Here is a 14,587-nt window from a genome sequence, read left to right as displayed (position 1 = left end):
TTTGAGACAGAGTCTTGCTCTGTCGCCCAGGCTGGAGTGCAGTGGCCGAATCTCAGCTCACTGCAAGCTCCGCCTCCTGGGTTCATGCCATTCTCCTGCCTCAGCCTCCTGAGTAGCTGGGACTACAGGCGCCCGCCACCATGCCCGGCTAGTTTTTTGTATTTTTTAGTAGAGACGGGGTTTCACCGTGTTGGCCAGGATGGTCTCGATCTCCTGACCTCATGATCTGCCCGTCTCGGCCTCCCAAAGTGCTGGGATTACAGGCTTGAGCCACCGCGCCCGGCCAACTAGAGCTTCTTTAGTGCCATTTTATGGAGTATCTGAATGTAGTAAGTAAATATAGAAGATGAAGAATGAAGATCCTCAATATGTTTAGAACAATGGTAGAATTATAGCCAAGGGTACATTACTAACAAATATATGGCAATGTGAATACATTACAAATGACTTGGGACCAGAAACAATTACATTATACTACATTCTATGATCTTAAGGATATTAAGAAAAGGATTGAGAATGTCAGGGAGTAGTAAAAGTATTTGATAGTTTTCTGGATATATTTAGTTATCAGTCCAGGTACTCTTCTATAATGAACTCTTCTTTCCTGTGGGAAATCTGTGTTTTGAGTAGGGTAAGTTTCATCCAATGTAAGAGCAGAAATGTGACTCAGGCTTAGCAATTAAACTGCCCATTTCCCTGACCATGGTGGTTGACTCAGGAATGTGATCAATTCAGTATCTTCTCTGGGATTTTTCTGCTAGTCCAATTTGAAAAGGCTTACGCCATCGGCTATTGTTTCTAAGTAAAATATGAATTGTACAGTTGTTAGTCTTCTTGTCTGACATGTGGAAAGAAATACTTTGAGAGATGAAATGAGACTGTCTAAAAGTGAGAAATAGAGTCCTGTCTTGGTATTTTTCTTAATAAGTTTAACTTATAGTTCTAAGTTATAAAGTTGTTGATTGGCTGATTTTTAGAACTTAAGAAGCTTTTGACTGGTTGTTTGATTTTTAGAACCACTGCTAAGCAAACATTTATCTGTACATAACACTGCTTATTGATGAACTAATTTTACCTCAGAACCCAATAACAATCCTGGAGGATGATTATAGTTTCCATTTGTTGACAGCTTAATATGTACTACATGTCTAACATGCATAGTTTTCTCATGTACTAAATCAACCACATTTTGAGGTACATAAAATAATATTTACAAAAGACATAAGAGTAAAGAGCTAAACTTTCCCCTTTACTTGAAGCCTGTTCAGGGAACACTAGCTATCTCTCCATCAGAAAGCAGAAAAAGCGACCCAGATGCAACCAGGGGTAAAAGGAGCATGGTTTCAACCAAGTCACGTCTAAGATTGCATGCAATGTAGTTATCCTAGCTAACATTCTGCTGCAGGAAATTACTGAGTGAAATTAATTGATAAAAGCAGTAAATAAAATGAAATTTAAAGTAGGCTGCAAACTTCCATAAGACAGCCATCCTGCCTTACCGCTGTAATACTAAGTAAAAAATCTACAACACCCTTGAGAAGTAGAAAGTTGGCTGACGTATCAGCTAAGAGAACTTTTCAGATTTATGTTTCTTTATATTATGCTTTGGCTGTAACAACTGGATTGGCTGTCCCAATGTCTTTTTACAACAGATACTTACAGCATTGATTTGGGAACTGCAAATACTTTCTTTTCAAGTAAGCTGACCTGAAGTTGGATTCCACTACAATGCACTATCAAAATGAACTACTTTATGCACATTAATAAACAACTAACAATTTCTTCACCTACAAGGGGACTTGTGAGGTATCAACATTTTCATGTTTACTTTCTTTGTAGTGAGCAAATAGTCATAAATTCAAATTATTTCATACTTTTCAAAAGCTATCCCCTTAGATGAAGCCTTCAGTAGACATTACACCTTTCTGGGTTATTGTCATCATCTTCCCCCTTTCCACATTATATTGTAAAACGCTCATTTCCATGATTTTTATTGTAGTTGTTTTGTGCAATTTTAGTAATTAGTATTGTATTTTATATTATATGGCAAATATCTCACTTGTTATGTAATATTGCTAGAATAGGTAGATAGCCAGAAGTGAGCAGGCAAGGGATCCCCCTGGGAAAAGATCCCCCTGTCCACTCCTCCAAAACTCACCGGAGAGTAGCCTTTTGCTGATCATAATAGTAAAGAACATACTTCTAGGTGGAGGTTTTAAATGCTACTGAGACATGAGACATGTGTACTAGCATGTACAACCACAGAATATGTGCACCCTAAGGGACCTCCAAAACCATGAATAATTCACACTCCTTAGTGAATAATTATATAATATTCCCATAGTAAAGTAAGTCTTCCAACCCTGGCTGCTGATGGCTTATTCTTTTGAGCAGCCCACACTGTCTCGTCCTTCACAGTGTACTACCTGTAAGTAAACACTATTACGACTATTTTTCCAACTAGACCAGCCTGGAGCTATTTTCTACACCTCTCTAGGAGTGTACTTTATTTTCCTCCAATAAACTCTGCTACTTAAAGTTTGCTATTCATCTCTTGGCTGAATTCTTTCTTCCAAGTTAGACAAGAACCAAGGATTTCTGTACTTCTCAGTAACAATATTAAATGAATTACATTAAATCTTTACATTTCTCATGGTTAGAAATTGTTTTACTTAATTTGATTTTAATAATACTTGTATGCCTCTAGAATCTAGCACAATGTTGGGACAATATTGGGAATTAAGTAATATATTCCAGAAATAAATATACAGAAAAATCTTACAATATACATTTAAATAAGCAGTTTTAGGATACTTCCATAGATAGATTTATACCTAATAAAATGCTTTCTGCTTGCCTTTCAAAAAAAACAAAAAACAAAAAACTACGCTGTTTATGAGGAATATACAAAATGCCATAGATGGTGAAGTGGTTTAATAGTATCACCCCAAAATTCATGTCTACCTAGAACTTCAGAATATGAACTTATTTGGAAATCAAGTCTTTGCACATGAAATTATGTTAAAACAAGGTCATACTGGATTAGAGTGGGTTCAAAATCTAATAACTGATGTCGTTATAAGAAGAGGAGAAGACACGCAAAGACACAGAGGCACATGAATAAGAAGATCATATGAATACTGAAGCAGAGATTGGAATGATACCACTACAAGCCAAAGGGCGTCATGGATTGCCAGGAGACGCTAGAAGCCAAGAAGAGGCACTGTTGACACTGTAGATTGAGACTTGTAGCCTCCAGAATTGAGAGACAGGAAATTCCTGTTGTTTTAAGATACATACTGTTTTATAGTTTTTAACAGTAGCCTTAGAACCTTATATGGACAGTTTATAGGAAGCTTCACATGCTGGATACAAAATTAACCAGAACAATCAGTTGACCAACATTTCACAGAAATCATTACTTAAGAGGCAAATCACCAGGAATAAAGTGAAAAAAAAAAAGTTATAATTAAATGAATTAAAAACTTCTTGGGTACATACTGTACTCAGTAAATATTTGACTCAAACTCTTACACCTATTCATCTGTTGGCAGGCATAAGAATTCATTTTCAGAATGGTGACCCTGAACCACTCTATCATGTTATGAAATAGCCCATCATCTTCACTTCAGTGTGTTTACTGAGGCAAGAAGGTAGAATAATTTATTTAAGAAAGATTTACAACCACAAGAGTTGAACCAAAGTGAGTTTTCTTCTTAAAATTTAGAGTTTCCTTTAGATCATTGGTTATTAACCTTTATTGTTTTTTTGATTTAGTCAAGGACTCCTTCTGAGAATCTAGACCCTCTTCCTTGAAAAATACCACACATATATGATTTTTCTGTATCATTTCAGGATGGCCAGTGATTCTCAGATATCAATCTTTATATATTGTGGGGTCTTTAAGCATCCCTATGAGGGAAAATTGCTAATTAGGAATTGTATTCTCCTCTTCTCGTGCTGCTAATAAAGACATAACTGAGACTGGGTAATTTATAAAGGAAAGAGGTTTACTTGACTCACAGTTCCACATGGCTGGGAAGTTCTGACAATCATGACAGAAGGTGAATGAGGAGCACAGTCATGTCTTACATGGTGTGAGGTCAGGCAAGAAGAGCTTGTACAGGGGAACTCTCATTTATGAAACCATCAAATCTCATGAGACTTATTCACTACCAGGAGAACAAAGTGGGGAAAACTGCCCTCATGATTCAATCATCTCCACCTGTTCCCCACCCTTGACACATGGAGATTATTACAATTTAAGGTGAGATTTGGGTAGGGATGCAGCCACATCTTATCAGTATTTGAGCTTTTATCTTCTATTTTGGAGGTAGTGTCTTTTTTTTTCTTTTTTAAATTCATGTAATTCATTAGTACTAGCAAGAACAGTCTTGAATGTGGTCTTAATGCATTCCCAATGCATGCAAAGTCTTGGCCCTGTGTTGTTTTTTGTGAAAAATGTGAATTATGATGTTGTATAGAAAGTAGGTTTCTAACTTCAAGGAATTTGAATCATGTTAAGAAAATAATTCTGACAAACGCAAAGTTAAAAATCACAAGAATAGATAAGATGTCATGTATATACATAAGATACTATAACACACATTCACACAGTATTGAGTACTCCATCATTGGTACTCAGAACTTGTTTCTCACTGATTCAACAGCCTTCAGTGATGACCTACTATATACTAAAGCTGGTTATCATGGACTATAACTCTTTATTAAGAAAATTTATCTTTAATACACAGGTTACTAATTTATGAGGCCTTCTTTCTACAATGTGAAAGCTTTCTATAGTATCAAATCTATATTTCCTGTGAAAAATTAAAGCAGACAAATAAAAATAAACCAAATCTGAAAATTCATTGCGGCTCTAGGGTAGATATGACTCAGGCTTCACTATTCAGACATGATCCCTGCAATACGTGGATAGAGAAATTTGTTACTTGAGAAAATAGACTAAATGTTATCCATCCCGTGTTGCAGAAGGTCCAGGGTGGTGTGGTGCTGGAGCCTGCAGTGGCAGGGCAGCAGTCAGGCTGGCAGCTTCCTGATTCAGGCAGAGGTAGCACTTTTTCAAGACAGCCAAATCAGTGGTGTGTTTGTTGAGTTGTTTCTAAGGTACAACCTAGAAGCTGTATTTTTAGCTCTTCCAACAATTTCGTAAGGTATCTATAGGAATTAATAAATTCCTTTCTCTAAAGAATAAATTTTGTTATAACCAATAATAGTAACTGCTTCACTGCCCCTAAAAACAATGTTTTATTAATCATATTCCTGGATATGTGTCAATGGCTATTTGGAACTATTTGAGAATCCAGAAATTGACCAGTGACTTGAGTTACGCAAGATTTTTCTCCCAGGTGCTTATAACAATGGCATTAACACAAAATATAAAACGACATTAAAACAGTTGATAACAGGAGCTGAAGAAGACGTATTAATGAGCCAGAATTTTGGTAAACTATATGGCCCATATAACAAACAGATGAGCAAGATAACTGAGAGACTGAAAGAGTGGAAAATAGAGACATGAAACAATAAAAGGAAAAGGATGCCACCAAGATAGAGTAGCTGGATTAATTTCTGATTTCCACCACTGAGCAGAATCAAACCCACTTTTATGATTACTGATCCAATTTAAACTAAAGATATTTGTCCCAGTGCCTGATTTGTCTAATAATTCCTAGACTTATATTATCCTACTCATTCCCGAGCCTCTTTTATATCTCAGACCATTACAGACAAACTGATTTTATGCTAGAAGTAAAATAATTACAATTCAAGAACATTGCAAATGATAGTACAGAAAGTGTATTTTGGAAGTGAAAGAATAAATTCTGAGCTTTGAGAATTTAGTGTCCAGGTGCAGTGGCTCACACCTGGAATCCCAGCACTTTGGGAGCCTGAGGCAGGCAGATCACTTGAGGTCAGGAGTTCGAGAACAGCCGGGCCAATATGGCAAAACCCCATCTCCACTGAAAATACAAAAAAAGTAGCTGGGTGTGGTGGTGCACGTCTATAGTCCCAGAAATTCAGGAGGCTAAGACAGGAGAATCACCTGAACTTGGGAGGCAGAGATTGCAGTGAGCCAAGATCATGCCACTGCACTCCAGCCTGGGTGAAACAGCAAGAGTGTCTCAACAAAAAAATAAAAAGAGAGAGAGAGATAATTTAGTGTGATTTCCTATTTCATCCTTACCTTGATCTATCAAATGAGTCTCAGGAAACCAATTATAATCCAAAAAAAAAAAGAGAAAAAACCACAGACCACCATAGAAGAAAGTAAGGAAAATACATCTGCCCCATCTTTTCTATCTTTCCCTTCTCTTCCATGTCTATCTACTCACTAAACCAAGACAGAATGTGTTTTCATTATTTTATCAAAACAAGTTCAATTTTTTAAGTTTTTTGTTTTATTAGGTTTTTAATTGACATACAATTGTAAATATTTATCAGGTGCAATATGATGTTCAATACATGCATAGATTGTGTAATTATCAAGTCAGGGTAATTAACATATCTATCACCTCAAACAGTTGTTATTTCCCTGTGGTGAGAACATTCAAAATCCTCTTTTCTAACTATTTTGAAATACATAATACACTGTTGGTGACTACAGTGATTCTACTGTGCAATAAGACACAGAACTTGTACCTGTTGACCAATATTTTTGCATCTCCTTCTACTCCCTACTTTCTCCAGCTTCTGATAACCACTATTCTCTCTAGTTCTTTGAGATCAACTTTTGTAGATTCCTCATATGAGTGACATCATGCAATATTTGTCCTTCTGTGCTTGGCTAATTTCACCTAACATAATGTCCTCTAGGTTCATCCATGTTTGCACAAATGACAGGATTTCACTGTTTTAAATAGCTGAATAGTATTTCATTGTTTATATATGCCACATTTTTATCCATTCATCTATAAACACATTGATTCCACGTCTGAGCCATTGTGATAGTGCTGCAATAAACATGAGTATGCAGATGTATCTTCAACATATTGATTTTGTTTCCTTTGGATATATACCAAGTAGTTATATTATTGGATCATATGGTAGTTCTATTTTTAATTTTGTGAGAAATTTTCATATTGTTATTCATAATGGCTGTACTAACTGAAGTCCCATCACTAGTGTCTAACAGTTCTTTCTCCACATCCTTGCCAGCATTTCTTACTTCTTTTTTTGATATTAGCCATTTTAAGTGAGGTAAGTTGGTATTTTGTCACAGCTTCAACTGGCATTTTCCTGATGATTAGTGATGTTGAGGGTATTTTCTTATTTACCTGTTGGGCATTTGTAAATCTTCTTCTGATAAATGTCTATGCAGATATTTTGCCCATTTTATCAGATTATGTATTTGCTATTTAATTGCTTGAGTTTCTTATATATTTTAAATATTAACCCCTTGAACATAGACTGTTTAAATACTAGCATCCATCAAGTATTTCCAGCTATGTGATTCTTTAAAAAGTCCTGAATATTATCCAACTAACACCTTTATTTAAAAATTTTGGCAGGGCGCGGTGGCTCATGCCTGTAATCCCAGCACTTTGGGAGGCCAAAGCGGGTGGATCACCTGAGGTCAGGAATTAAGACCAGCCTGGCTAACATGACAAAACCCCATCTCCACTAAAAATATAATGCCTGTAGTCCCAGCTACTTGGGAGGCTGAGTCAGGAGAATCGTTTGAACCCAGGAGGCAGAGGTTGCAGTGAGCTGAGATGGCACCACTGCACTCCAGCCTGTGTGACAGAGTGAGACCCCGACTCAAAAAAAGAAAAAAGAAAAAAAAAATCAACAATTAAAGATGCTTGTACCAAGGCCTGATTTGCCTAATATTTCCTAGACTTACATATTACCCTACTCATTCTTGAGCCTGTCTTATATCTCAGACCATTACAAACAAATTGATTTTATCTTAGGGGTAAAATAAATAAAATTCAAAAAAATTGAAATGATAATGTAGAAAGGCTGTTTTGAAAGTGAAAGTCAGAATAAATTTTGAACTTTGAAGCATGTGAGACTGACTACATGATGAGGCAGTTACCATATGTATGGAAGTTAGAGAAGGGAGGTTGAATTTTTCATTTGTTTCCTTGTTGTGATTTATTTTATGGTGCAAAATTGTATATTTTTTTGCAACCAAACAGTATTCAAACACAAAATGCAAAATAAACATTGAAAGCACAAACATGTGTTAAAGTAAATTAAAATGGAGATGAGCCCTGAAAAATCCTTGAGCAGACAAAGCCAGTTGGGCTTTGTAAGTGACCTAAGGTTGCTTGATTTGCAAACATGTGAAAAACTTAATGTGGACCACTGTAAATAAATGCCTGTATTAAAGAAAAACAGACCTTGCGCTTAACCACACAGAAGAAACAAATTTGTAATTTTATAACTAGAGATTTTCCAATGAGATAGACCAAATACAGCAACTGTCTAACTGTAACTAAACAAATATTTTCTTTGCTTCACTTCGATTTTAGTCACATAAAAACTTTCCACTATATTTCCTTAGTGAAGCTCCTGAGCCACTTCTAGTTCAGAATAGCCCAATTTATGCACTGTTGTTTGCTCAAATAAACTCTTTGAAAATAGTACTATATCTCAGTTAACCTTTTAAACAGAAAGATTACACAAGAGAGATTAGAACTAGAGACTTAGATCAGAAAGTTACTGAAAAACTGGTGATATATCAATTATAAGTCCAATTTTGCATATAGGAAATCTTATATTCTACAAAATACACAATAAAAATATAAATTTCGGAGGGAAAATGGGATTGGGGAAGACCAGTTACTTGTAACATTGCTACCAGAGCAAAAAAACCAACAAGCTGGGTATAGTGATTCACACCTGTAATTCCAGCACTTTGGGAGGCTGATGTGGGTGGATCACAGCTGAGGTCAGGAGTTAGAGACCAACCTGGCCAACACAGTGATACCCCATCTCTACTAAAAATAAAAAAAATTAGCTGGGTTTGGTGGCACATGCCTGTAGTCCCAGCTACTCAGTAGGCTGAGCCGGGGGTATCACTTGAACCCGCGAGGTGGAGGTTGCAGTGACCTGAGATCACGCCACTGCACTCTAGCTTGGGTGACAGAGCGAGACTAAGAAAAACAATAACGAACTAATAAAAGTGTAAATACAATTTTTTTAGCATTTATCTCAAACATCAGTCATTTGATTCTTTGCAACTTTATATTCAGGATTTAGTGTTCTTCTTTTGGGATGCAGATCCTGAGGGAATTGACTTCTAATAAAGCACACTATAATCAAAATTAATATTTGATGCAGACTTTTCATAAATCTCTTGTTTCAACGCAGAGGAAAAGTCTTCACAGAAACTTCTGTATTCATATCTTACCTAGCAAAAAGCATAAGAGCTTTAACAGAATAACTATCACTACAACCACTAAAAGGAAGCCCTTTCGTAAGTTTTCAATCTTTTTCTTATGTCCTTGTATTGATAACAATTTCTTTAAAATTTGAAAAGTCCTTTGCCTGACTGCTTCAAAACTCTACATATTGGAAAGAAAAGCAAAATGATTTTTAAAGCTTTGCTAGCATTATTTTACCCCTTGTTAATTGTTAATATGATCATTTGGAAATACACACTGTTGCAGAATAGATTTGACTTGAACTTGAACGTTTCAAAAAAAAAGAATATAAAGAGAAAACCAGAGGGCTAAAAACTGAAACTTAGAGACCACATCAATCACAATAGAGCTTTTGTAAGTCACAACAGCACAATTCAGAGGTTAAAAGTGGCGCCCATGAGAAGATATAGGTAGCTGGAGATAGATGAAATAAAAGTGCTTGAAATACTCTGATTGGCAGGGCATGGTGATTTACACCTGTAATCCCAACATTTTAGGAGGCTGAAGTGAATGGATCTCTTGAACCCAAGAATGCAAGACCCACCTGGGCAACATAGAGAAATCCCTTCTCTACAAAAAATGCAAAAATTATTGCATTGCTGTCTATCCTATTTCTTAATATATGTGGTCAATAAATGTGGCAGATCACATAAGCAGAATTAAAAACCAGACCCATATGGTTATCTCAATAGATGCAGAAAAAGCATTTGATAAAATCCAGCATCCCTTTATGATAAAAAACCTTCAACAAAATAGACATAGGAGGGACTTAGCCATCATCTTTTGGTACTTCCCTAATTTCCTCACTCAAAAGTTACCGCTTACAGGATTTCAAACTTCTTCAAGAAATTTATTTTTATCTGTTTTATCTCCTTCACCACTGTATTTTGTTTAATCAATTTACCTGTTTATTCTTTATGCCTGAATTAAAAATATTCCAAATAGTGCCCATATAACTTCACTGTACAGTGTATATGCCAGTTATTTCCTTAAATAAATCTGCCTTAATCTCTACGTACATACTGCTCTACATACATACTGATTATTTGTTAAAAATTAAATAAATTAACATAAAGGAGTAAAATTGAAAACATTGAATTGCTAATATATGTTCACCATTAGGTTTTGTAAAAAGACAAAAGCTTTTTTGGTTATCAACTTTCATTTCATAAGTTCTCAATCGTATCAAAATGAATAGTAGCAAATTTAATTTTAAAATTTATATTTAGCAGATCTTACTTCTGTAGGGTTGTATTTCTTTCTGAATTGTTCCAGTCTGTGTAGTTACCAAAGTACAATTTCACTATGAAAATAACCTCCAAAGACAAAGTATTTTGTTACTTGTTATAAATAATTCATAGTTTTGCATTTATTTCTTTATTTGGTAGAGATGGAATCTCACTATGTTGCTTAGGCTGACTTGGAACTCTTGGCCTCCCAAAGTACTGGGATTACAGGCATGAACAAGCTTAGTAGGTTTTGCTGTTGTTTTAATTTTTATTTTTTTAAATTTATTTTTAATAGAGACAGGGTATTGCTCTGTTACCCACGCTGAAATGCAGTGACATGATCTCTGCTCACTGGAACCTTGACCTCTCAGGCTCAAGCAATCCTCTTGCCTTAGCCTTGTTAAAAGCTGAGACTACAGTTGGGCCACCACTCCCAGTTAATTTTTTTTTTTTTTTTTTTTAAGAGATGAGATCTTCCCATGTTGTCCAGACGGGTCTCGAACTCCTGGGCCCAAGCGATCCTCCCACCTCAGCCTCCCTAAGTGCTAGGATTATAGTTATGAGCCACTGTGCCCAGCTTAGTGGTTTTTTGAAATGACTTTCTCCTTAGCTGAATTCTAGATTTTAAGAAGTTATCTAATACTAAAAGTGAACTGATGATACTTATACAAAGATAAAAATAAAGTTGAAAGTCTCTTATAATCATACAACTGGGTTCATATTGCCGATTGTGTGTGTGTGTGCGTGGTGTGCGTGTGCATATATAAATGTACTCCCTATCCTATTTTAAAACTGACTTTAATCTTGTTCAAAATGTTTTATTTGTTTTACATGGTAGGTGAACATTTTTTGATTTGAGCAATCTGGCTTTCTCACTGAGCCCTAAATGACCCCAACGAACAAATATTATCCATTACACCCAGTAGTCTGATAACTCTGGTCTGTTGATATTTTACATCATAATCAGGATTCAAAATAAACCATAATTAGTGAGATTGATCAAGGAAGACTTATCATGAATTAGTCATGTCTCAATGGTCTTAATTGCATTTAATAAAAAAGAAATGAAAAGGTGGAAATAGGTAATGGAGAAATTTTAAAAAATTAAAGTAGCTGTATAACAAGATAAAGAATCAAACAAGAAAAATGTATGCGGTATTTAATAGGATTCTTACATTTTAAAGGCTATCATGAAAATGATTACAACTTGTTTATGTTTAAATTTGCATTACTTTGAGATTATCCTTAAACACATTTTTCATTCTAGATTGGCCCTTTCTAACATGCAGCCAATTTCTAGCTAGCTTTCTTCTTTAGTTCCTGTAATGTCATTTATTAAACAAGTAAATTTATTCAATGAAAATTGATTTTTAATATCCTAAGCAAAATATAATTAGAAAGAAAAATGAACTAGAGAAGTTTGGACTAATGAAATTATTGAATATATATAAATGTAAGGATTATCTACTTTTTGGAATTCTTAACCTTACAATTTCTCTACATCAGTTTATAACTGAAAATTATACGTGCATGTGTTTAACACTCCTACCTAGTGGCAAATTTATATGTGCATTTATGTATATTATTTGATTTATATAAAATGTATCTAAGATGTAATAAATCTTACCTCATTCTGGAGGTCTCGGATCATTTTGCTCTTTCTTTCAACTTCAGTCTTTAAAAAATTAATCTGAAAATGAATAGACTATTATGTAGAAACATTCCAAACTCATTACCATGGCTTTCATTATTTTGAGAAATAATACATTATTTATTAACAAATATTGAAAAAGAACAAAGAATTACACTGTTCCTTCATCAAAACCTTCATTACTAAATTTATACATATATTCAGCAATTATATTAAAATATCTTTTTTTTCATTTAACAAACTATTTAATTGAGAAACCCTACCCTTTATGACTGTGATTCTCTTACCTGGATAAACTTCATTTCCTTTCAAAATGTGGTTCTTTAAAAAAAGAAAAAAACAGATTCTAGAGTTGAACCTAGGAATCTCTATTTCTAAAACACTCCAGGTAATTATGACCTGTGGCCAAGTTTGAGAGCAATGGCATAATAACATCCCTTACCTCAAAATGATGGGACATTAAAAATAGTTTACCGAAGACGCCATGATGTTTCCTTCTAAACAAGATATTGTCAGGATCTGTCACCTTATGCCACTTATTCCAACTGTATTTCCTAAAAATAGCATTACCTGTCCCAAGTACTTTGTAAAAAAAGGTAGTATAGTAAGTGGTAAAGACTTTTATAGAATTTATAGTCTTTATAATCCCTGAGAGTATATTAGTCACTGAGACTTTATAGTCACTGAGGGTGCCCCATAATAAGAAAATAACTGTGATAGTAGATGAAACATTTAATTTATCACATTTTCAATTTTCTTTTAGTCAAGTTTTTTAAAAAAGTAATGATACAAGGTAAATTTAATTTTTCTAATACTCTTAATTCAATATATTGAAAATATTATTTGGACATGGATTATTCATGATATAATTTACATTCTTTTTGTGTTATATGCATTTAGATTTCAATGTGTGTTTTTTTACACTTACAGAACATCTCAGTTTGGATTAGTCGTATTTCTAATCTCAATAGCTTCATACATTGAATAATATATTCTTAGAGGTTTCTTGAAATGACAAAAGAGACTCATGATCCAGGTTGCCTCTAAAGATAGACTGAGTCATTGGGTTGGAAATCAAATTTAGGAGGAAGGTTAATTTTTACCACATACACAACTTTAAAAAATATTTAGTTCTGAAACATTTCAAACATGAAGAAAAGAACAAGAAATAATACCTAAAATGCCTATGGGCTAACCCTAAACATTAACCAGATATGAATGTTTTGTCCAATTTTCTTCAGACCCTTTTATAAATAATATATTTTTATTTATCATTATTTATTAGTAAAGCTTCAGCTGACTTCTAGTCCCTTCTTACCCCCCACCCCCCAGGTAATCATTATACTGAACTTACATATTTGTCTTATGCATATTTTGATACATTTTATTTATTGTGTAGGCTCTCATGAAAAATAAATACTATCACTTTATGTTAAAGTTTGCCTAAATTATGAGAAAATCAACTTTATGAGATTTATTCATCTTTATTTTATGTAATACCAGTTAATTTATTGTAGTTAGTAACCACAGTTGAAGCTAAACAATTACTAAATTAATCAAAGTGAAGAATAAGAAATTATAACTGACATATCCCTAAATACAGTGGTTTAAATGAGATAGATTTTTCTCTCATAGAGCTGTATATAGGTGTCTGCAGCCTAGAGCCCACCGGTGAGTGGCCCACAGCCTGCATACAGCTTTGGCATTAGCAATCATCCTTTGAATGATTCTTCCCATTATCAAAATGTTCCAGTTACTGGATGATATGTCTTGGGTCTGTGTTCCCACCCTAATGTCATGCTGAAATGTAATCCTTAATGCTGGAGCTAGGGCCTTGGGCAGGTGATTGGATCATGGGGCTGCTTTCTAATGGTTTAGTGTCATCTTAGTGCTGTTTTTGTAATAGAATTATTGTGAGATATGATTGTTTAAAATTATGTAGCATCTCTCTCCCTTCTCTCTCTTCCTCCTGTTCTGACCACGTGAAGATGCCTACTCCAGCTTTGCCTTCCGCCATGAGTAAAAGCTCCCCGAGGCGTCCCCAGCCAAGCTCCCTGTACAGCCTGTGGAACCGTGAGCCAATTAAACCCTTTTTCCCTACAAATTACCCAGTCTCAGGTATTTCTTTATAACAACGCAAGAACAGATTAATACACAGGATATGGAAAGTTCAGGGTAAAGAATAAGTATAACTAAATAATTCTGACTCTAAAATAAAATCTGGGCTGTTGGATCTTCCTTGGGAGGTTTGAACTGGGAAACTCCAGAGAAAACTGGCTAGTTCTCAGCTGAGATAGATTAAGGATGTCATA

The 14,587-nt window shown here is 34.8% G+C and overlaps 1 protein-coding gene across 3 annotated transcripts in view; it reads right to left on the bottom strand.

Moving 5' to 3' along the window:
• LUZP2 (leucine zipper protein 2) overlaps positions 1-14,587 on the bottom strand; it is a 583,280-nt gene that overhangs the window by 269,516 nt on the left and 299,177 nt on the right. For all 3 annotated transcript variants that reach the window (XR_001881449.1, XM_017851852.1, XM_017851851.1), the window contains exon 5: positions 12,252-12,314. Coding sequence is in view for 2 of the 3 variants with exons in the window: in XM_017851852.1 (XP_017707341.1) it covers positions 12,252-12,314 (63 nt within the window). In the remaining variant the exon portion in view is untranslated. The remainder of the gene's footprint in view (positions 1-12,251; positions 12,315-14,587) is intronic.

The sequence above is a fragment of the Rhinopithecus bieti genome, unplaced genomic scaffold, assembly GCF_001698545.2.
Source record: "Rhinopithecus bieti isolate Rb0 unplaced genomic scaffold, ASM169854v2 scaffold_34314, whole genome shotgun sequence".
NCBI classification, from domain to species: Eukaryota; Metazoa; Chordata; class Mammalia; order Primates; family Cercopithecidae; genus Rhinopithecus; species Rhinopithecus bieti.
This window is presented reverse-complemented; position numbering and strand designations above follow the sequence as displayed.